We start from the raw sequence: 26,014 nt of genomic DNA on the forward strand, positions 1-26,014 counted from the left end.
TAAATAAATTAAAACTTTTAAAAAAGGGATTTATGAAATAGATCAGCATTGCAGTTCAGCAGAGCTACAGGGGACCTAACCAATTACCTTCCCTTTCCCATTTGAGGTTCAAAGTCACATGATACTTTAGAAGCCGAGTAGGAAATGTTTCCAAGACCTCTGCCTCTTGGGAGATAGGAGGTCACCATGGTCAGAGCACAGGGGTTAAACAGTCTTGATGTCAAATCCTGGGCTTTTCAGGTGGTGCTAATGGCAAAGAACCTACCTGCCAATGCAGGAGACATAAGAGATGCTGCTTTGATCCCTGGGTCAGGAAGATCTCTCGGAGAAGGAATTGGTAACCCACTCCACACATGCATGATGTCAAATCCTACATTTTCCATTTGCTGGATTGGTGACTTTAGAGAATTTATTTCACTTTCTAACACACAGTTTTCTTGTTTGTGAAATGGAGATAAAAATGACACACTGCAGAAAGAGCTGTTGTGAGCATCAAACGAGCGAGTACACGTTATTTCAACACCTGACCCAAGTTCAGAGCCCGCTAGGTATGTGGTATAACTATTATCACTGCAAGATTTTGTTAATGATACGATGCACCACCGCTGTAATGAGAGTTTCTAGGGCAAGAAGAAACACTGCATTCCATCAAGCTCGACATTTATATGTCCATCTGCCAACACATCACCTCCACTTGTGCAGCTCTCAGGTATTGCACGTTTACCTTGTCCAAAACCAACTTCTTGATTTCCTTCCCTGCCTCCCTGGGTGTCCCTTCGTTTTCCCCTCATTGACCTAATAGCCCATGCCTGAAGCCTACATAAATAATTATGTAACTCATCTATAATTATGTCCTCTTCCTTTCCTTAACATCCAATAATACATCAGTAAATGCAGTCAGTTCTACCTCCTAAATATCTACCTCTTACATTTAATCACATCTCTCAATCTGCACAGATAACATTCTGGTCCAAGCTGCCATTATCTTTGTGTGGACAACTCTATCAACAGCCTTCTAAAAAGTTTTTTTTTTTTTGGCTGCAACTCTTGGTGCCCTCCACTCCATTTTCCAAAATTATAAATCAATCATGTCCCTTCTACCCTTTAATTCAACTTAACCATTTCCTTTCTTTGTGTTGGGGGCTTTAGTGTGAGATGGGAATTTTGTCTGAAAAAACATGCAAAGTCTGTGACTTCTGGAAACTTATATTCTTATACTACACTTTTTGTTGCATCCCTCAGTTATGTTTAGTCACTCAGTGGTGTCTGACTCTTTGCAACTGCAGCTCGCCAGGTTCCCCTGTCCATCTCCAACTCCCAGAGCTTGCTCAAACTCATGTCCATCAAGTTGGTGAAGTGATCCAACCATCTCATCCTCTGTTGTCCCCTTCTCCTCTTGCCTTCAACCCTTCCCAGCATCAGGGTATTTTCCAATGAGTCAGTTCTTCGCATCAGATGGCCGAAGTATTGGAGCTTCAGCATCAGCCCTTCTAATGAATTTTCGGGACTGATTTTCTTTAGGATTGACTGGTTTGATCTCCTCATAGTCCAAGGGACTCTCAAGAGTCTTCTCCAACACCACAGTTCAAAAGCATCAATTCTTTGGCACTCAGCTTTCTTTATAGTCCAACACTCACATCCATACATGACTACTGGAAAAATCATAGCTTTGACTAGACAGACCTTTGTCAGCAAAGTAATGTCTCTTCTTTTAAATATGCTCTTTAGGTTGGTCATAGCTTTTCTTCCAAGGAACAAACGGCTTTTAATTTCAAGGCTGCAGTCACCATCTGCAGTGATTCTGGACCCCAAGAAAATAAAGTCTGTCATTGTGTCCATTGTTTCCCCATCTATTTGCCATGAAGTGATGGGACCGGATGCCATGATCTTAGTGTTTTGAATGTTGAGTTTTAGCTTTTTCACTCTCATCTTGCACTTTCATCAAGAGGCTCTTCAGTTCCTCTTTGCTTTCTGCCATAAGGGTGGTGTCATCTGCATATCTAAGGTTACTGATATTTCTCCCCACAATCTTGATTCCAGTTTGTGCCTCAATCAGTCCAGCATTTCACAAGATGTACTCTGCATATAAGTTAAATAAGCAGGGTGACAATATATAGCCTTGATGTACTACTCCTTTCCCAATTTGGAGCCAGTCCATTGTTTCATGTCTGGTTCTATTGCTTCTTGACCTGCATACAGATTTCTCAGAAGGCAAGTAAGGTGGTCTGGTATTCCTATCTTTTGAAGAATGTTCCACAGTTTGTTGTGATCCAGACAGTCAAAGGCTTTGGCATAGTCAATAAAGCACAAATAGATGTTTTTCTGGAACTCCCTTGCTTTTTCGATGATCCAGCAGATGTTGGCAATTTGATCTCTGGTTCCTCTCCCTTTCCTAAATCCAGCTTGAACATCTGGAAGTTCTCAGTTCACATACTGTTGAAGCCTCGCTTGGAGAATTTTGAGCATTACTTTGCTAGGTGTGAGATGAGTGCAACTGTGTGGTAGTTTGAACATTCTTTGGCATTGCATTTCTTCGGGATTGGAATGAAAACTGTCATTTTCCAGTCCTGTTGCCACTGCTGAGTTTTCCAAATTTGCTGGCATATTGAGTGCAGAATTTTCACAGCATCATCTTTTAGGCTCAACTGGAATTTCATCATCTCCACTAGCTTTGTTTGTAGTGATGTTTTCTAAGTTCCACTTGACTTCACATTCCAGGATGTCTGACTCTAGGTGAGTGATCATACTATCGTGGTCATCTGGGTCATGAAGATCTTTTTTGTATAGTTCTTCTGTGTATTTTTGCTACCTCTTCTTAATATCTTCTGCTTCTGTTAGGTTCATACAAGTTTCTGTCCTTTATGGTGCCCCTCTTTGCATGAAATGTTCCCTTGGTATCTCTAATTTTCTTGAAGAGATCTCTAGTCTTTCCCATTCTATTGTCTTCCTCTATTTCTTTGCATTGATCACTTGGGAAGGCTTTCTTATCTCTCCTTGGTAGTCTTTGGAACTCTGCACTCAAGTGGGTATATCTTTCCCTTTCTCCTTTGCTTTTCACTTCTCTTCTTTTCTCAGCTATTTGTAAGGCCTCCTCAGACAACCACATTACCTTTTTGCATTTCTTTTTCTTGGGGATGGTATTGATTACCACCTACTGTACAATGTCACAAACCTCTCCACAGTTCTTCAGGCACTCTGTCTATCAGATCTAATCCCTTGAATCTATTTCTCATTTCCATTGTATAATTGTAAGTGATTTCATTTAGGTCATACCTGAATGGTCTAGTGGTTTTCCCTACTTTCTTCAATTTAAGCCTGAATTCGGCAATAAGGAGTTCATGATTTGAGCCACAGTCAGCTCCCAGTCTTGCTTTTGCTGACTGTATAGAGCTTTTCCATCTTCAGCTGCAAAGAATGTAATCAATTTCAATCAATACAAAGCAAATTCATATGTTGAAGCCCTAAGCCCCCATGTGATGGGGTGTGACAAAGGTAAAAGGACATTGTAAGGGTGGAATCCTGACCAGACAGAACATTCCTATATACTAACAATGAAAAAACAGAAAGAGAAATTAAGGAAACAATACCATTCACCATTGCAACAAAAAGAATAAAATACTTAGGAGTATATCTACCTAAAGAAACAAAAGACCTATACACAGAAAACTATAAAACATTGATGAAAGAAATCAAAGAGGACACAAACAGATGGAGAAACATACCGTGTTCATGGATTGGAAGAATCAATATTGTCAAAATGGCTATTCTACCCAAAGCAATCTATAGATTCAATGCAATCCCTATCAAGCTACCAACGGTATTTTTCACAGAACTAGAACAAATAATTTCACAATTTGTATGGAAATACAAAAAACCTCTAATAGCCAAAGTAATCTTGAGAAAGAAGAATGGAACTGGAGGAATCAACCTGCCTGACTTCAGACTCTACTACAAAGCCACAGTCATCAAGACAGTATGGTACTGGCACAAAGACAGAAATATAGATCAATGGAACAGAATAGAAAGCCCAGAGATAAATCCACGAACCTATGGACACCTTATCTTTGACAAAGGAGGCAAGGATATACAATGGAAAAAAGACAATCTCTTTAACAAGTGGTGCTGGGAAAACTGGTCAACCACTTGTAAAAGAATGAAACTAGAACACTTTCTAACACCATACACAAAAATAAACTCAAAATGGATTAAAGATCTAAATGTAAGACCAGAAACTATAAAACTCCTAGAGGAGAACATAGGCAAAACACTCTCTGACATAAATCACAGCAAGATCTTCTATGACCCACCTCCCAGAATATTGGAAATAAAAGCAAAAATAAACAAATGGGACCTAATGAAAATTAAAAGCTTTTGCACAACAAAGGAAACTATAAGTTAGGTGAAAAGACAGCCCTCGGATTGGGAGAAAATAATAGCAAATGAGGAAACAGACAAAGGATTAATCTCAAAAATATACAAGCAACTCCTGAAGCTCAATTCCAGAAAAATAAATGACCCAATCAAAAAATGGGCCAACGAACTAAACAGACATTTCTCCAAAGAAGACATACAGATGGCTAACAAACACATGAAAAGATGCTCCACTTCACTCATTATCAGAGAAATGCAAATCAAAACCACAATGAGGTACCATTACACGCCAGTCAGGATGGCTGCTATCCAAAAGTCTACAAGCAATAAATGCTGGAGAGGGTGTGGAGAAAAGGGAACCCTCTTACACTGTTGGTGGGAATGCAAACTAGTACAGCCACTATGGAAAACAGTGTGGAGATTTCTTAAAAAACTGGAAATAGAACTGCCATATGACCCAGCAATACCACTTCTAGGCATACACACTGAGGAATCCAGATCTGAAAGAGACACGTGCACCCCAATGTTCATCACAGCACTGTTTATCATAGCTAGGACATGGAAGCAACCTAGATGCCCATCAGCAGATGAATGGATAAGGAAGCTGTGGTACATTTACACCATGGAATATTACTCAGCCATTAAAAAGAATTCATTTGAATCAGTTCTAATGAGATGGATGAAACTGGAGCCCATTATACAGAGTGAGGTGATCCAGAAAGATAAAGAACATTACAGTATACTAACGCATATATGCGGAATTTAGAAAGATGGTAACGATGGCCCTATATGCAGGGCAGAAGAAGAGACGCAGAAGTACGGAACAGACTTTTGAACTCTGTGGGAGAAGGGGAGGGTGGGATGTTTCGAAAGAACAGTATGTATATTATCTGTGGTGAAACAGACCACCAGCCCAGGTGGGAGGCATGAGTCAAGTGCTCGGGCCTGTTGGGCTGGGGGGATCCAGAGGAATCGGGTGGAGAGGGAGGTGGGATCGGAGACCGGGATGGAGAATTCGTGTAGCTCTATGGCTGATCATATCAATGTATGACAAAACCCACTGAAAAATAAAAAAAATAAATTAAAAAAAAAAAAAAAAAGAAGGGGGAGGGACCAGAGAGCTCTCTCTCTACCATGGAGGGCACAGCAGGAAGGTGGTTGTTTGGAAGCCAAGAAGAGAGCTCTCACCAGGATCTGACCCTGCTGGTTCCCTGATCTCAGACATTGGGCCTGCAGAACTGTGACAAATAAACTTCTGTTGTTTAAGTCATCTAGTCTACGGTATTTTGTTAATGTAGCACTTACTATGATTTGTAAATATACATCTATTCTTTGTTCCCTTTTATCAGCTATCTGTCCCTTTATGCCATCCACTCCAAGAGGGCAGGGTCTATACTTACCTTTTAAACACTGTATACCGAATGTTAAGCATGTAACTTTAAGCATTATATGCCCACGGTTAAACATTGTACACCCAATGTGATGTGTGGCAGGTGCCTAACAAATAACATCAAATGAATGAATTGCATTAAATGTACATATACAATTATAAGTTGAGTGACTGTATGTCCTGGTTTGCTCATGACAACACTGGTTCCTACCTGCTGTTCCAGTGTGACAATTAGCAGTACCCTCTTTAAGTCTCAAAAGTGTTCTGGTATGGATAATAAATGTCTTTTCTGTATATATTTATTATTTATCTGTATATGACAAATTTATCAGGCACAATGTGATTTTAGAAATATTAAAATCCAAGATAAGCATCTGTCTTGAAATCATGGTATTACTAATATTTTCTCTTCCTTACTCTACGATTTCTTCATAGGACTAACAACTCTAAGACAGTGAAAATGACACAAGTCATCAAGACCCTCTGTCGCTGATGAGCAGCCTTTGAAGCAGGCATAATGAGCAAATCCAGGCACACGGTGTTGAGTGTGGCCCACCCCAAGCAAGGAGAGAAGCCGCATTCATTAGACTTTCCAAACAGTCCAGACATAGAGAGAAACAGGGCTTCAGGGAAGAAATGTGCCCTGGGGGTGTTACTAGGGTAATTCTATCTTCCGGACTGACTTCATGTGCAGGTAAGCCTGCTTGATGGAAAAACTTGTATGTGGGGATAATTTCCATAAACCATCACTGGTGAGCACTGGGAGGTTTTACTCACAGGGATCTTGCACCTTGCATTGCTTTACAAAGCGAAGAGCATTTGCAATGTGAGTAGATGTCTCTGAATTCCCCTTCTGTGATGTCAGATTTGTGAATATGAGGATTTTTCAAAAGAAAACCACAAGAGTGTCTGGATGGTGATGATGCTGATACAGATGCTGGTGCTGAAGAGGCAGAATGGGAGGAGAAGGAGGAGGTGAGGAGGGGACAAGGAGAGGACGCGAGGAGGAAGGGGAGGAAGATGGGGAAGAGGCAGGCAGTTCCGGCTCAGTTCCTACCAGTCACTCTGAGGAACTGATTTTGGCCTTGCCTGCTGGTCCCTTCCTGGAAAATTGGAAACATGATGCATTGGTGGCAAAGAAGTTACCTTCCGACGGCACAATACAAAGCAGCAGGCAGACTCAATTAAAGAAAGACAAAATTTTTAAAAAAGAAAAGAAAAGGAGAAGCTGACTCTCTGGAACTTTAAAACCTCATTGCTGGCTCCCAGGATTTTTTGTCCTCAAAATCAGGAAATTAAACACTGATGCATGACTATTGTCTAATCCACAGCCTATAATCAAATTTTGTTAATGATCACAATAATGGTCTTTATAGCTATTTTCCCTTTTGGTCCCATCTTTTTAAGAAGGCAAAAAATTTTCTGCAGCTTGGCTCTCAAAATCTTTCACCAATTGTTACCTCTTCTGTGCATCTTATTAATCGTACTTCTCTAAGTCTCCCTCATTGAACACAACTAAAAAAACCTAAATGTGAAGACCCTTCCATAGTAAAATTGTCCATGGGCCCTCTCCTCCTTCTGCTCCCCACCATTTCTAGCTAATTACTTCATCACGTACTTTTTAAATTACTTTGTTCTTTAGGGATTAATTTTGCACATATCTTTACTAATCGTAAACTTTTACAACGTACAGTTAGGCTGCGTCTGTTCAGCGGCTGGTTTGTAATTGCAGAGTCACTCTGTGGCTGGTGAGCTAAAGATAATGTGCTGAGGCAAAAAGCCTTCCTCTCAGTGTTTTCAGATGCCTTCTGGCCACCCAACATGGCAGAATAATTGGCTCTGGGCTGCTTGGGAGCACCAAGCTCCCCTCCCATGTGGAGATCGCAATCAGAAAAGACCTCCGATTCTGGAGGTTTAGGGTTCATAGGCCCCAGGCTGCTCAGACTTCATGCACCCTGGGGATTTCAGGCCCCATGGTCCTAGAAGGCCAGGCCCAGTGGCCACATGCCAACAGAACAGGACTGGTTATGGCAGACCTCCTAGAAGGAAAATGCCAACTCCTCTCTCAAGGTCAAATCCATACTTTCCCAGGGCCCCTGTACGTGGCCTGTCCCTGCAAGCAGTTTTCAAGGAATCCTTCTCCCTCCATTCATGGTCAAATAAATCTCTAAACTCCCTACCTCTTCAGTCTCTCCTCTGACATCTATATCCTATCATCACCTCCTGCCCACAAAACTCCCCTCAAAGCCTTCTTCCCCTCACATCTGATGCTCCTTTTCCACTCATATCCTCACAGTACCAGGTGGGGATTTAGAGGTTTTGGCACCATGCAGAACCATGTTCAAATCCCAGTTTCACCAAACTCTTTTGCTGTGGGACCTAGGCAAGTGACTCAACCTCTCTGAGCCTCAGTCTTTTCATCTGTAAAGCGAGGATAATAATTCTAGCCTCTCATGGTTCCCAGGAGGAGATGATGTACAGCATTAAACTCACCAGGATGTAATAAGCTCTATGAGGGCATAACCTAGATGATCCTGTTCATCACTGTATGTCCAGCACTTAGCACAGTGTCTAGTATTAAATAAATAGAAGCACAAAGTAAGCAAGAAAGTGTAGCTTTATCATCAGTGGTCATTTTATCGTGACTAGTGCACTCCTGAAACACTCCCCTCGACATCTGGGACTTTCCACCAACCCAGCTCTCTTTCTAGTCGATTCTTCTCTGTAACTATGGGCACCACCCTGCCACCCACCCTATTTCCTATGCCCATGCTCAACTCTAAAATCTCTTTTTAGTTCAGACTTTCATCCTCTCTGGGTTCCTTCACCCTCTATCCTTGACTGGGCACACAGAGGGTACCCAGCCTGTGTCTCACCTGCAAGTCTTCTCTTTACCTTTAATTAGATAGTTCTGGCTTCCTGCAGAAGTCAAGACCCAGGTCTTACATCTCTCCCCTAATGCCGAGGGCGTAACACAAGCAGCATGATAAACGTTCATTGTGTAAGTAAACAAATGGACAAATAATGCAAGCTTTCTGGTTATTTCCATTGTTATTTCTAATGTCAAACTTGACCCATTTCCCCACCCCCAAACCAACTCTCTACACCAAACACCCCTTTCCTAGTCAACGGCACCCTCATCTGGGCTTGAAATCTCAGTGCCACCTTTGTCAGACTATAATAACTCATTTATATAAGCATCAGCAAAGGTTATCTCTTGACCTCCAATGATTACTCAAACCACTATCAGCATCTAACACAATGCTAAGGGAACACGTGGACAATGCTTCAGCTAAAGCTTGGAGTCACTGGGCAAATTCCCTCAGGAAGAACAAAAGTCTGCAAACTTGAAACCTGTGTTTGATGTCTTGAAACTTTTGGCCTCAGAAGATGGCAGAAATGAATAGTTATTCCATTTTATGGCTGTGAGCTGTAGGTTTTATTTATCCCATGGCAGCCCCTGAACGACAATGCCACGGCAGATTTCAATTCATGACAAAATGGTATAAAACAGCGTCAGGGCTCATGGCCCCACCCACTCACAACACACACACACACACACACACACACAGAAGGATGTGCTACTCTAAGCTCTCAGATTATTCTGAACTCCAGCTCCAGCTGGCCTGGCCCAACCATAACATTTAGAAGCAGAGAGTAAAACCCAATTTAAGGTGTTTAATTTTCTCCGTCTCCGGGGGTTGGAGGTCAGAGAATCTGTTTGCAGCCTTTCTATGAGTTGCTGCTTCTGGTGGTTCCTGAGACCTCAGCTGAGCGAGAATGCTGGTGCCCACACCCCTTCTCTTCCTTTTCAAGTCCCTCTCACTGTGCTGGCAGAGACTAGCTGATTTACCTAAAATTGTGGTGTCCAGCAGCATTGTCCTCACGGCTGGGTGAGATCAGTTATAGTGTCAGCCACGAGCTAACTCAGTCCACTAAGCCCAAGGCCTCTGGAGAGAACCACGTGGTCCCTCAAGTGCTTCAATAGCCAGGAGGCTTGACAAGCAGCCGTTCACTTGCCTGAGCCTTTTTCACCGATAATTTTAGGAAAGTCTCTAGCCCTTTGTCCCTAGACACATTTTGTAAAAGTCTCAAATAATGGCATTGCCTGTTCTGAGCAGTTGCTATACCCCCTACTTTGCTTTCTCTTCCTCCTCTGTGCCTCTGGCTCCCTGATCCCAGGCTTCTGGCTTCCTTTCTGTTACGGGCATTTCTCCTTTGGCAGCTCCTCAATCTACCTCTTTTCTGAGGCTCTGGACTCTGGCTTTCAGCTCAGCTCTTGTCTCTGTCACCTCCTCTGGTTTTGAAGTCTCCTGCAACCTCAGGTGAAGACACTGTGTGATCCTGTCTGATCCAAGCCTATCTCCCATAAGGGATTTGAGCAGAAACCTCAAGCGCTGAAATGGTGCTGTGGTCATTTTCCAAAGCAATGCTGGCCCAGGTTTAGCTTCTGAAATTCAACTTCATGCCATGGGTGATTTTAAATCCTGAAGGCAGAGGTGGATGAGCACTGTGACACAGTGATAAGGCATGAGCCCTGAACCACTCAGGCTAGTTCCGATATTGAGTGACTTGGGGAGGCATTTTATCCTGTTACTTCCAGCTTCCTAACTTACAATATGGGGATAACAACACGGACCTCATGGAACTCACATTAAAATTATCCAGATAATATATACAAAGTGATGGTTTTCAATAATGGAAGTTCCTCTCATTATTATTATCTTCCAGACTTGTGGCCTGATACTTTATCAGCTGTGGAGCATGAATCTGCTTTATGAAATAATAATCTTCTTTTGTTGCCCAAGAGTCAATGTCACTTAGCCAAAGCTTAGACATCTCAGATCTAGGAAGGCCAATGACGGTAACCAAGGAAATGTTTGCCTGGGCTCTCAGCAATAGGTCATCCATCATAAGTTTACCTTTTCCTTTTACTTAAGTCACTGGTGAAAATGTTGAACAAGCCAGGATGAGCAAAAAGCCCACCAAAGGCCACCTTCTGGATTGCCAATGACCACTCTTCTTCCCCATCTGATAACCTATCTTGCCTGTCACTCACCTTCTATTTTAGCTCCAAGTTACAGATCCCTAGTTCTCAGCCTTAGAATTCAGCCATAGTCATGTTCTTTCTCAATTGTCACTCTACACCTGTTACCTCAACTCTCTGGAATGCCTGTTCTCCTCTTCCCACCTGAACAAAACAATTTCATTCCTTAGGTCCAACCTAAATGCTGCCCCCTCTGTGAGGCCTCACCCAGCTCTGAAGGGTTGAGTGGTCACTCCCTCTGCTACTGCAATACACACAGGATCATTCATCCTTGCCATTCTGATCCTGAGCACTGGGTTATGCCTTACTTAGTGCTTTAATCTGAATTATATTCACAATGATGAATTTTCATTCAGGAAATATTTTCTGGAATAAATGTCATTAAGGGACTTTAATTCTCTTGGTCAATTTAAAATATATTTCCTTTCATGCTAATTTTCCAATTTTATTTTACTAGACTTATTTTCATAGGGGTTAATACTTTTTTGCATTGATTTTACAACTGAGATATGATTTATCTATCAGCATTTTAAAAATTTACATTTATTTTACAATTATGGCCTCCTTCACAAAGTGGTCATGATCTCACCAAGTTTAGTTTTTCTGAATCAAATTTTGCAGATATAAATTATATTACTATCTACTTCTTCAATCAGTCTTTTAACTTTCACTGTGTTCATTTTTGTTTGTTGCTTCAGTTCATGTTAGTGATCTTTACTACTACTCACAATTTGGAAAAAGAATGATGGTTTGCATTTTTTGGTATTCAAAAATTTTTTAAAGAATTATCACAAGAAATAGTGTCAGCAGGGAACTGTGTACTTACTATGGTTGCCAAAGAACAAAGAAGTCCTTAAAGTCACAATGGAGCTTCGGGTCACGACATCTTGTTTAGTCTCAAGATGTTTTCTACAATCTGTCAGATAGTGCTTAGAAGAAGGGAAGGTGGTTGTCTCTCCAGCTAGTCTGGGAGCCACTCAAAGACAGAGTCTGTGTCATTCACCTCTAGTTTTCCAGCACCTGGCAAGAATGAATGAATGAATACATACATAAACGAAACCACAAGGGGAACATGAGAAATCTGATCTGATTTCTTACTGAAGGCCACTACACGAAGCCTACCTATATAAGGCATAATGGTTCCTGAAGCCCCTTTCCCTGAGTTCAAATCTTAGCTTTACCATTTTCCTGGGGCAAGTTATATCATTTCTCTGTGCTTCAGCATATCCTCCTGGAAGCGGGGGTAATAAAAGATTTTGCAACACAAGGTGGCTGCAAGGATTAAGGGAGCTAATATATGTAAAGCACTGAGGACAGTAGCTCACATATAATTATTGCCACACTTCTATTAACTATTAGTAGTTTAGTCATAAGTTTCATCTATCTTTCTAATAAAACTGAGGGGAGTTTATGTTCCCTGTTATAGGGAGCTCATGATTCCATTTGGCACCCTTTCCTTTTTAATGATTCTAATATTTGTTTCTTATATTGAATTGATAACTATATCCATTACAGCTTCCACCCCACTGTCCGTGGCTCTAACTTTCTGAGATTATATAGAATAAATTCTCTTATATTTGACTGGCCTTCAAACTTGACACCTGTTCATTGAGTAAATACCAAGCATCAGTATGAAAATTAACTAGCCATAAATCCTGACATTAAGTGTTTTAAAGTATAGACAGAAAAGAAGTGGGAAAGATGTTATTTGTGTCTTTCATAGATCTTTTCTTCCTTTGAATCCAAGGTTTTCTTGATACACTGTTGGCAAGTCAAAATCCAACTTACAAGCTTAATTCACAAACATTTGTGAGTTTGAACATACAAACATAATATAATGGCTACATTTCTTCATAATATAATGGCTACAATTTCTTATAGAAATTGTGTGATATTAGTACATGAATACACAAATAGATTAATAGAACTGAAATAAAAAATCCAGAAGCAAACCCTAAGTATGACAATTTAGCCTATGATAATGGTAGTATTGTAAACCGGTGAGGAAAAGATGCAATTTTAAAAAGAAGGTGTTAGGATAACTGGAGGACCATACAGAAAAATAAGACATTGGGTTGATTCCTCACACCATACATCAAGATCAATTCTGATGAACTGGAGATTAAAATGCAAAAAAAAAAAAAAAAAAAAAAAATTGCAATCCTACAACTATTAGAAGAAAACGTAGGTGATTTTTCTCTTTAACCTTAAAGTGGGTAAAGTTTATTCTGACTAAACTCTGGAAGCAAGAAGAAAAGATAATGCATTTGCTTATGTTTAAGAAAAAAGGCACCTTTTGCATGACAAAAAAACACAAAAAACAAAAACCAACAAAACACCAAAAGCAAAATCAAAAAACAAGTAACACACTGGGAGAAAATATTTGCAATGTATATGATGGGAAAAGTATTACCATCCCTAATGTGTAAAGAGTTTCTAAAAATAAAGATTAACAATCCTACAGGAAAATGGGCCAAAGATAAGAAAAGCTCATGGAAAAGAGAAATGCTAATGGCCTTAATCATGTGAAAAGCTTCTCAACCTACTTCTTAATAAGAGAAATGCAAATTAAAACTACTCTGAAAGTCATTTCTCATCTGTCAGATTGGCAAAACTCCAAATATTTCACAACATACTTTGTTGATTGATGGTGAGGAAACAGGCAGCTTCACCATTCCTGGTGGGAAAAATACTACTCTAGAAGGATATTTGATGTCTAGCAAAATTACACATGCATTTGCCTTTTTATGTCACAATTTCCCCTTTAGAAACCTATTCAAACAATAATTCAGAAAAATATGAAAAATTTTATGCATGAGATGATTCATTATAGCACCAAGTATCAGAATAAACTATGAAATGTGCATACATGCATTGGAGCACCATGCAGCTATGAAAAAGCAACGAGGAATACCTCTATACACTATTGTAATCTTCAGAAAAAAATTATATAGTGAAAAAAATCACAGCAGTGAAAAGTATACTAGCATACTTCTATTTATCTAAAAAAAAGAGATGTGAATATATGCATATTTCCATTTTTTAAAAGGGTAAAATAAAACAAAGAAGGTGTTTATATTAGAGGTACTAAAGAAACAGGATGAAGAGGACAGTAATAGCAAATAGATTTTTCTGAATACACTTTCTTTTCTAGATTTGATCTTGGAATTATGCAAATATTTACATAGCTGTAAGAATTAAATATGAAGAAAGCAATTCCTAAAAATCAAAAGCAAAATAAAAGAAATGAGCCTGTTTATTTGGTTGGTAGAATAATGTACAGAGAGGAACTATTCTAGGTGACTTTAAATCACAGGGTTTGACTGTACATCTCCAGTGGAATATAAACAAAAAGCAGAAAGAAATGCAAAAAAGAAAATTTAAACTGCTTCTAGTGATCATATCATTGGTAATAGTGTTCGGAGACAGTTGTATGTATGCTGAGGAATAAAACAAATAAGTAATTATGTTGATGTCATTAAGAACCAGAATTTTTGGCATGGGAGAAAGGGAATAGAGATGTAAGATTGATGAAATTGAAAGTAAGTAAAAATCCTGTAGTGGGTTTTCCTGGTGGTCCAGTGGTTAAGAATCTGCCTGCCAGTACAGGGGACATAGGTTCAATCCCGGGTCCGGGAAGATCCCACAAGCCATGAGGCAACTAAGTCTGTGTGCCAGAGCTACTGAGGCCGGCGCCTAGAGCCTGTGCTCTATGACAAAAGAAGCCACAAGGAGAAGACTGCTTACCGCAACTAGAGAGCAGACCCCAGTGCAGTCACACACACACACACACACACACACACACACACACACACACAAACTAGAGAGCAGGTCCCAGTGCAGCCACACACACACACACACACACACTAGACAGCAGGCCCCAGTGCAGCCACACACACACACACACACACACACACACACACACACTAGAGAGCAGGCCCCAGTGCAGCCACACACACACACACACACACACACACACACAAACTAGAGGCTGCCCCAGTGCAGCCACACACACACACACACACACACACACAAACTAGAGGCTGCCCCAGTGCAGCCACACACACACACACACACACACACACACAAACTAGAGGCTGCCCCAGTGCAGCCACACACACACACACACACACACACACAAACTAGAGAGCAGGTCCCAGTGCAGCCACACACACACACACACACACACACACACACACACTAGAGAGCAGGCCCCAGTGCAGCCACACACACACACACACACACACACACACAAACTAGAGGCTGCCCCAGTGCAGCCACACACACACACACATACACACACACACACACACACACACTAGAGAGCAGGCCCCAGTGCAGCCACACACACACACACACACACACACACACACACACACACAAACTAGAGGCTGCCCCAGTGCAGCCACACACACACACACACACACACACACACACACACACACACACTAGAGAGCAGGCCCCAGTGCAGCCACACACACACACACATACACACACACACACACACACACACTAGAGAGCAGGCCCCAGTGCAGCCACACACACACACACACACACACACACACACACACACACTAGAGAGCAGGCCCCAGTGCAGCCACACACACACACACATACACACACACACACACTAGAGAGCAGGCCCCAGTGCAGCCACACACACACATACACACACACACACACACAAACTAGAGGCTGCCCCAGTGCAGCCACACACACACACACACACACACACAAAGCCTGTAGTACTAAATCTGATTCAGAGAGATCATCATGAACATTGAAAGTGTTTTCTTTAAACAAAAAGAATATATTTAGCTCTAACCACTGAAAAGACCCGGAAACATGGGCCAACTCAGTATCAGTGAATGCCTGTAGTGCCCAGACCCAGACTGTGATTTTCTAATGCGACTTCTCACTAAAAGAAAGCTGAGCTCCTTAGAAAAAATGGCTGATGACAGGTCTGGAGCAAGAAATGTATAGATGGAACATTTCTGATGCCAGAGAAGTCATTAAAGAGGCAAAAGGACTCTTTCCTGAGGAACGAATGTCAATAGGCTCCCAATGGCCAAAGGTGAAAAAACTGCAAATCAATTAGGGTATTATATAAAATGAATTGAAACACATCAAATATATTTAACACTGTAAGTTCATAACAGTACTCAAAAACCTAATTGGCTCCCTCTAAAAGATGGTAGAGAATCAACTCATTATTTTGCAAACTGCAATAGAATTATTTATTCTGACTCTTCCTAATGAACTGTGTTGTATTTCCAGGCAACCAAAGAATGGATGACTATAAATGTCTCTCATGAAAGTTATTCCAGCTAATAAACAAAGAAGGAAAAATAAAATTAAAATATCACCATTTTCCAACTCTTAATGAATTACTTGATCTAGGCACTAATCAGCAGTAACTGCTAGCATCACAAACAGGGAGACAGCAAGACATTAGGTACCGGTGATGAAAGCACGCACATATTGCCTTTGAAATATTCCTGCTACAAAACTGAGCCTACACCTCCAGGTCTAACTAGCAATTCGGAAGAAATATACAGAACAGGAGTGTTAGATGACATCAGGGAAATGCAATCAGAAAAACCTAGGCTGTGGGAGTCTCCACAGGACACATAACCTGATCTTTTTAAAAATAAATTATAGAGAGAAAAAAAGAAATGGAGAAAGAAATCCAGTGGATTAATAGAGACTTATAAGACATTAATCAACTACATCTTGATTCAAGCAAATTGTAAAACAAAGTAAAAACTGCTGAGCGAATTGGAAGAAATGTGAACACTGACTGGATAATTGATGGTATTAGGGAATTCTTTTCAACACTTTTAGGACTGAAATAGTATTGTGATCATGTTTCTCTCAAAAAGTTCTTATCTATTTCAGATGCATATTGAAATATTTTTTGATGATATAATACCTGGGATTTGCTTCAAAAAGCCAGAGTTAGGGAGGATTGGGTATGAATAGAGATTAAAACCAAATTGTCCATGAGTTGACAATGTTGATATTGGGTGATGGATGGAAGGGAATTTATCATACCATTCTCTCTATTTGGGGATATATTTGAAATTGCCCATAATAAAGAAGCTTTTTTTAAAAAATCTCATTTATGATAAGGTATTTGGAATATAGAGTACAGTATCCTAGACACTATATTACATGTTTTAGAGGACATTTGGACCTAGGTTCCAAATTCCCTTTCTATATGAGAAACAATATCATGTGTAATACTTGGACCCATGGAACCTGAAAGGAGGCATATGTGACCTGTCCCTGACCCCTGGAAGCATGTGCCTACAACCTAGGCTTAGCCAACTATATGAGCTCATGCAGTACTTTGAATTTTGGTGACCGTCACCAAGACCCAAGCAATGGGACTGGCTTATAGCAGGACTATAGTACTCCTTACAAATTAAAGTGAGCTTAAAAAAATAAAGCCCTATATGAAATGTATGGTTGTATATTTATGGAACATATGTATATCTGCATGTATAATAATAATAGATATGATCATGTTTTGTATAGAGCACTTTATAGTTTACAAAATACTTATATAGATTTCTTGTTATCTTTATAGTTAAAATAATGATGATAATAATGAGACAATAAACCATAAGAATGAATTAACATTTTTTTGGCCAATATAAACATTTTAAATTATATAACACTATTAGGATAGTAATATTTGGCTTGCCTATAGCACTTGATTGCTAGGTACATTAAACAGGATAATTGTAGGGAAACAGCTTTGAAAATACAGATGTCAAGGAATTTACTGCCTATATTTTCTTCTAGGAGTTTTATGGTTTCAGGTCTTATGTTCAGGTCTTTAATTCATTTTGAGTTAGTTTTTGTGTATGGTTACATTTTTGTATTATGTTACATAATGGTCCAGTTTTGTGATTTTGCATGTGGCTGCCCAGTTTTCCCAATATCATTTATTGAAGACACCATCTTTTGTCTGTTGTATATCCTTGGCTCATTTGTTGTAAATTATTTGAGCATATATGAATGGGCTTATTTCCGGATCTCTATTCTTTTCCTTTGATTTATGTGTCTGATTTTATGCCAATACCACACTGTTCCGATTTACAGTTTTTTAAAGTGCTATTTTGGTTGCATTTCACATAATGTAATATGCAGTATTCAATATATTTGTTATATTGCTATATTCAGTTCAAAATAGGAGAAGGAAATGGCAGCCCACTCCAGTATTCTTGCCCTAGAGAATCCCATGGACAGAGGAGCCTGGTGGGCTGCTGCTTATCATAGGGTCGTACAGAGCCGGACAGGACTGAAGCGACTTAGCAGCAGCAGCAGAAGTAGCAACAGTTCAAAATATTTTAAAATTACTAGTATATTTCTCCTTTGACCTATGCTATTCAGAAACGTTTCACAGTTTCCAAAAATATGGCTTCTTCCTATACTTCTTAGGTATAGAGTTTTAATTTAATTCCACTGAGATCAGAGAATGTGTTTATATGATGTTACTCCCTTGAAATTGTTGAATTTTGTGATTGTTAGATGCAGCGTTGCACATAGGCCTATTTGATTTAAACTATCAATTATGTTGGTCTATCAATTACTGGGAAAATTTATTAAAATCCTCAATTACATTAGTGGTGCTGTTGATGTCTCCTTTAAATTCTATCCATTTTACAATACATAAATTAAAGTTGTGCCATTAAGGTACATAGAAACATAATTTTCATATATTCCTGATAAACTTAACATACTTTCATCTTGTAGAAATCTACCTTATTTATCCTAAAGCATGGTGTAATAGTATTTTTAAAACATTAATTTAACTATAACAACTTTTTTTGTGTGTGAGATTTATTCCTGTTTATTTTTATTTATTTATTTTTCATTTATTTTTATTAGTTGGAGGCTAATTACTTTACAATATTGTAGTGGTTTTTGTCATACAAACAACCTTCTTTTGGTTGATTAGTATTTACCTGCCATGACATTCTCCATCTGTTTACATTTTAAGTTAACTGTATTATCATATTTCAGGCTTATAAATAGATTACAGATAATTTCTAAAATCCAGTCTACAAATGTTAGTCTTAATTTGGCCCATGTACATTTACTACATTTATTGATACATTTGGATTATTTCTATCATTTCATATATTTTCTTCTTGAATTACCTGTCTTGTTTCTCTTTCTTATCATTTTCATATCTTGTTTTTTTCCCTCTACTTCTTTAGAAGTTAGACTTTCTATATCTATGATTTTCATGGCTTCTCTAGGAATTTTAACATGATTACTTTATCAGAATTTAAAGTCAACTAGACTGAGCAACTTCACTTTCACTTTTCACTTTCATGCATTGGAGAAGGACATGGCAACCCACTCCAATGTTCCTGCCTGGAGAATCCTAGGGACGGCGGAGCCTGGTGGGCTGCCGTCTACTGGGTCACAGAGAGTTGGACACGACTGCAGCGACTTAGCAGCAGCAGCAGGATCTTCTCCATCTTCACAAACAATATAGACATTTTAAGCACTTTATTTACAATCACCCCCTCCCAACTTATTTTCAATTTTCATCATGCACTGTAATTTTGTTTTAATAACCCCACAATATATTACTAAAGTGTTATTTACCATGGATATTTCTTTACATTTACTCATATATTTATACTTACTCGTATATGAGCTAATTATTATTCTTTTATTTCAGAATTCCTTCTGAGCTCATTTTCCCTGTATCTGAAGTATATCCTTCAAAAACTTTTCAGTTAGGATCTGTCAGTAGCAAACTCAGTTTTATGTCAGAAAATAGCTTCGTTTTACCCTAGTTTTTGAAGGAATTTTTTTAATTGAATGTACATGTAAAAGTTGTTTTTTCTCTCAGCAATATAGAAGATGTTATTTCATGGTCTTCTGGAATCCACTATTGCCACTGGGAAGTCTGTGTTGTTATTCTAATTATCATAAAATTTTAGGTAGTCTATCTTTTCTGACTGCCATAAAGTCTTCTCGTTGTCTTTGCTTTTCTATGGTTCCATGATATGTCTAAATGTGAATATTTTTGTATTTATTTTACTTTGGACAGGTTGACTTCCTGAATCTGAGAACTGGTGTCTTTCAGCAGTATGCGAACATTTTCAGTCATTTCTACTCAAATATTGCTTCTGCTTAATCCTCCTTCTATCATCACCATTTGGAATTCTAAGATATTAGAACCACCTTCTCATTTCTACATGTCTCTCAACCTCTTTCTTTCACATTTTTTTCTTTGTCTTCTGGGTGATTTTGAATAATTTCTTCAGCACTATTTTCCAGTTTACTTAGTTTATCCTTTAATATCCATCTAGCTGTTTAATCCCTCCACTAAGCTTTTAATTTCCATTTTTATGTTAGTCATGTTTGAAATTCTATTTTTATCCTAATATGACTGGTCTTTTTATAGTCTCCTGCTTCTTACTCATATTTCAATCTCTTTAAAAAGTTATTAAATATACAACTTATATCCTATATTTGATAGATTTAATGCTTGAAGACTTTGTAGATCAAATTTGGCTGTCCGATGCTTTTGCTGGTGTTTGCCTTTGGTTCTTTTTCCGTTGTCTGCTTTATGATTTAAAAAAAAAAGAAAACACCTTGAAATCACATTCCTTGGAACTCTAGCTAGGAGAAATTTTGTGGCTTGGGTCTTTCTCAGAAAGGATTTGTATACACTTTTGCAGATGCCTAAAAACTTCCAACAACTTTAAGCTAAATTTTCCTCTTGAGATTCTCTGGACCTGAAGTATTTTGATTTTAGATGATAGGCGCAAGGGAGGGGCTCACAGAGGAGAAATTTTCTTTTCTTCCTGGCCCAAGATTGAGACAGGCAATCTTCACTCTAATGATGGAAATGCGGGTGGGAGTAGTTCTAGCCCATCTTTATGTTCAGATAATTGGCCTTTGCAGTCCCTGCTTTATGGGAGATGAGGGGTAGGGGTTGTTTTATTAGTCTCTTAATGTTGGTTAAGCCTTGTGCTTTGTCGTTCAGTCATGTCTGACTCTTTGCGACCCCATGGACAGTCGCCTGCCAGGTACCTCTGTCAGTGGGGATTTTCCAGGAAAGAATACTGGAGTGGGTTGCCATGCCCTCCTCCAGCTTAAGCCTTAGTCTTTGTGTCCTGCCCTTTGTATACTCCATGAAACTGGGATATCATAAGCTTCAAGTTACCAGGTTCTTCTAATATAATGGACTCAAGCTTTCTCTGGTTCCTCCTTTCACTTAGGTTTTGATGTTTGTATTGATTTCCTTGGGTTGTTATAACAAAGCATGGCCAACTGAATTATCTAAAACTACTGAAATGTACCCTCTTACGGTTCTGAAGGCTAGAAGCCTGAAATCGAGTATTGGTAGGCAATGGTCTCCCTAAAGCTCTAGGGGAGCATCCTTCCTTTCCCTGTCTAGCTTCTGGTAGCCGCAGCATTCAGTGGCTTGTGGCATCATAACTCCAATCTCTGTCTCCATCTTCACATGGTCATCTTCCCTCTGTGTCTGGGTCCAAAGTCTCCTTCTTTTATAAGGACACCAGTCATATTGGAGTAAGGCCCACCCTGACCCAGTATGACCTCATCTTAACCTGATTACGTCTGTGAAGGTCCTATTTCCAAATATGATCATATTCACAGGTACGAAGGGTTAGAATTTCAACATGTTCTAAAGGAGATTCAGTTCAACTCATAACAGTTCCTAGCCACATCTTAATTCCTTGCCAGCTCCTGAATTCTTTCATATATATTCTAGTATTTTATAGCCATCATCAGTACAATCTTTCTGTCTTCTATTCAATGTCAGCTCTTATTTCTCACTCTTTTCATTCTGCTTGCCCATGGCAGTTCCCTTCTTTTTTTCCCACTGAGTTGTGGACTTTGAAATTGGGGAAAACATGGCTTATTAGAATTGAGTGCAAAATAAGAATAAGGTTGTAAATGAGGACTCTGTAGACACAATTGTGTAAAGTAGAAGAAAATTACTGCATGGACACTGTAATGCTCTTTGGGGAATGCACAAAGAACATTTATTCCTAGATCACTGTGGTATATCTAGCTAGGCTTTTGAATCATAAAGACCTGAGGGTGAATCTTTTCTCTACCTCTTATAAGTCATATGACTTTGAGAACATATTATGTAAGCTCTTCATTTCACAACTTCCCCATCTGAAAAAGGGGGTATTATGATTACAGCTACTTTTTAGGGTGCTTTGTAGATGGATGATGTAAGTAAAGTGCCAGAGCAAGTATTGAATAATTGTGCAAACGACTGTTTCTGTGTGCCAAATGGGTAAGGACTTTGAATAAGTTGCCTCTGAATAAGTGAGGGGAGGCAAGCAATGTCTCTAACTTTTTTTTTTTTTTACCACACGGCTTGTGAGATCCTAGTTCTATGACCAAGGATTGAACCCAAGTTAATTCAAATTAACTAGCTTCTGTCCTCAGCTCTGCTAGCCAACAAGTTGCTTGGTACCTGCTTTAAAAAACCACCTTTCCTTCAACTCCATGACACTTCACCTCCATCAAACAGGAGGGAACAGACAGGAAAAAAAAAAAAAGCCAGGCAACATTTTGTATTGTATTTTACACCCCCAGCACAAAACCCCCAAGTTTTAAACAAGTATTTGAAAGCCTCACCCAGGCCCACACTCCAGAACAGCTTTATATTAATAATCTAGGCAGGGAAAAGCCAGAAATCTCCCACCACTCTGTGATTGACTCACACATATGTTGGAGGCAGAGTTCACAAATCTAATTCCTTTCTCCATTCCTGGACATTTTTACCCAGAAAGCCTAAGTGACTAGAGGCGGTTCTGCATGCTCAGCCAATTCCCGGCAGCAGCTTCTAGTGAAAAAAATATTATGTTTGGGGGCGAGCATTTATCCAGGAGTGTGCGGAAATGAGATGGTGAGGACGCAAATGGTGAATAAATGACCAGTGTAGGGATAGCAGAGGAATGAGGGCGATTATGCAGGCTCTGTCCTCTATGAATACATTAGCTCCCCAACGAACCCATGTATCTTGACTGCTTCCAAAGCAATTTCTTTGGGTTTCAGTGAATACAGGTGTCTGGAAGTGTTCTCTAAGCTTGGCTTCAGACAAGCCGCTCCAGCCTCCAGAACTTAAAGCCCCAGCATTAAGTCTGGGTGACAAGTCAGGCCGATGCAGCCTGCCAGGCCGTTGTAGTTGCTGTGAGATGCTCATTGGAGATGCCCAGCCTCCTGTCATGAAAGGGCGAGGGATGCCAGTGCCAGTTGACTGCCCAGTGGGTAGGGGGGATGGCTGAGGAGGGTTATCCAGGCTGGAGTCCTGGAGTGGAAACTGGGGATCAGGAACAGGAGATGGCCAGATACAGACACCGAGGTCAAAGGGGCAAGAGTGGGGTTGCTGGTGCGAACCAGGCAGATGCCAGGTGGCCTGCGTGGAGGGTTGGCAGTGAGGGGGAACAGCTCGGACAACGGCCATGAACACAGCAGGTACGAGGGCTGGTCAGGGACTGGCAAGCCTGTAATGCGTGTATGCCACCTGCTTAAAGATCCCCAAGGAGAGGACAACGGCACCACAGTGGGGACAAGTCCAGCTTACACGCTGCTTTTTTCAGGAGGAGAGAACCACAACCTGGACAGAGTGGTGTTCTTCCCTTTCTAGGGTGGTCTTCCCTTCCTTGTATCCCTGATCACATTGCTGTCATCTGCCAAGGGATCGAATGTGTCTCTCAGCCATGGGGAAGGGTTCCTTTCAGAGTTACCTTTTCATAGTTACCTTTTCCGAGAAAAGGGGCCAGTGCCTTGGAAACGTTCCTATATGATGAGAAAATAAATGGTGCTGAGTGTGGATTCACACCACACATTGACAGCTGCAAAGGACCCTGTACTTTTGGGCGGGATGGTGGATATCTCTGGAGAGTGATGTGAGGCATGTACCTGCCTGAGGGTCTGACCACAACGTGGTGGGTCGGGAACCTGCATGCAGTGAGCCTGGCTGTGCCTTGCTATTTATACTCCATGAGTTTATTTCTCTGTGGCACTCTCTTGACAAAGTCTTTAGGAAGGTTCTATGGGCCACCGAGGAGGAGATGGAGAATGACAGAGAAACCCCGAGGGGACGTGACAGTGAAGAGAAGAGACTCTGAGGGTCCCTCCTGTTTACCTCTCTGTTCCTAGAGCTCCCTTTTGTTCAATCCCTGTGAAACCTGCATTTGGTTTCAACACAGAGGTTTATTTCCTTGATTTGGGAATTCAACTCACTCGTGTCCCCATCCCAGCCAAAACAGTTTCTGATGTTCTTTTCTTCCTGAAAATTCTATAGGTCCCAACCTGTGTCTGTACTCCACCCCCAGGAGCCCTGATCACATATGCATGGGCCAAGGTTAGGGACTGGACGTTCAGTATCAGTCCCCCACCGTCAACCCTGAGCCAAATTTCTGCAGCCCCTGGACTCATTCACCCACTGGGGAGCTGAGCCAAGCCTTCCTGGTGAGAAACCCTGCTCACCCTGATCCCGAGCTCGACATTTTCCCCTCCGTAGACCTCCATGCCTTCGTCCAGCAAGCCGATCTCCTGGAAGTACTGCCGGTCCACAATGAAGCAGCCAATGAGGGCAGGGCTCCTGAAGGGCATGGAGAGATGGTGGGCAGTTAGCAGAGGGGCCGTCTCTTGGGGGTCAACAGAGCAGGAAGAGCAATGCGGACTTCCTGCCAGGAGGGTCTGGCCTTCTCCCTTCCTTTGCTGCCAAAACTAGTGTGAGCCTCGTTCTCTGAGTGGCCCTCCCAGCTCATCCTCACCAGCTACTCCAGGGAGCCTATTCCACGAGGACAGAGGCAGACAGCTCCTGTCCTGTGACCAGCCATTATTTCTGGTGGTGTCTGCCTGTGTGTCAACCAGAGAAGAAATGCTCAGTCTGCCAGTCTTGACCACACGTCTGTATCTCTGGCTGTCCTGACCCCTGCATTTTGAACCACATAGCCGGTCTCTATTGCTACCTGTTTACCCACAACGACTTTCCCACCCTTCACCTTGGTCCCTATAGAGAGATGAGCTGGGGCTTTGGATAGCCCAGTAAATCATTTGGATTTTATCTGTGGATAAAGGAATGTCAACGAAGAATTTTAAGCAGACAGTGGTAATAAGCAGATCTGTGTTTGTTAAAAGAATACTCTGGCAGCCGTGGGGTGATCGATTGGAGGAGACTGGGTAGAAATCGAGGTATCCGACTGGGAAGCTTATTGCTATATCCAGGTGAGCAATGATGAAGACCTGGGCTGGAGTACCAGGAATGGAGATAGGGATTGTTTAAAGACATATACTGAGGTAAAATCAGCAGAATTTGGAGACAGATGAACTCTGAGGGTGAGAAGGAGGAATCTGGATGCCAGCTGGCCTTCTGCTTGGGTGATGATGGAGTCAAGGCCGTTGATAGGTGGATGGAGAAGAAGCTGATTTTAGAAGGAAGAGGGATCCCATGCTGGGAAAACTGATCTTAAGGTGCCTGTGGGTCACCAGGGGGAGATATCCAACAGGCAGGGCCTAGGTGGCTGGTCTGGGTTGGAATTCAGCAGGGACTTAGGCTGGAGCAACGCACCAACAGCTGGTGGGGCCAGGAACTGAAAGGCCTTTCCTAGTAAGCGTGATTGCGGGGCTCATGGCTGTGTACAGACACCCAGCACAGACTGTCACGAGGAGATTTACATTAGGTGAATCAGCAAGAGGCTGAGTGGGCTGCTTCTCTGCTGAGAGCATCATCTTACACAAATAACATTAAATTGTTTCACCGCACACTTCTACCACTTCTAGCCCCTGTGTAGCATCTTATCAGCTGGTGACTGAGGAACTGGAGGGGAAGAGAAAGAAAAGGAGAAATGAAGAATACTCAGTGATGAGAAAACTGTCACTCAAATGCAAATGGACTCATATTTTAAATTGGAAACTCATCAAGGTGGAGAAACAGCTATTTTGCAGGCCATTTCTTTGGAGAATGCTGATGCAGGAGGCTGCTTGGGGAGAGACTGGTGCCTTGGGGTCCCTGCCCCTCCTGTTTTCAAATTCAGTCAATCAGTTCATTCACTCAGTCGTGTCTGACTCTTTGTGATCCCATGGACTGCAGCATGCCTGGCCTCCCTGTCCATCACCAACTCCCGGAGTTTACTCAAACTCATGTCCATTGAGTCAGTGATGCCACCCAACCATCT

General features: G+C 40.9%; 1 protein-coding gene across 1 annotated transcript in view; it reads right to left on the reverse strand.

Moving 5' to 3' along the window:
* GALNT18 (polypeptide N-acetylgalactosaminyltransferase 18) overlaps positions 1-26,014 on the reverse strand; it is a 343,041-nt gene that overhangs the window by 76,242 nt on the left and 240,785 nt on the right. Inside the window, exon 6 of the mRNA XM_065944890.1 lies at positions 24,321-24,435. Coding sequence (XP_065800962.1) covers positions 24,321-24,435 — 115 coding nt within the window. The remainder of the gene's footprint in view (positions 1-24,320; positions 24,436-26,014) is intronic.

The sequence above is a fragment of the Muntiacus reevesi genome, chromosome 9, assembly GCF_963930625.1.
Source record: "Muntiacus reevesi chromosome 9, mMunRee1.1, whole genome shotgun sequence".
Classification (NCBI taxonomy): Eukaryota; Metazoa; Chordata; class Mammalia; order Artiodactyla; family Cervidae; genus Muntiacus; species Muntiacus reevesi.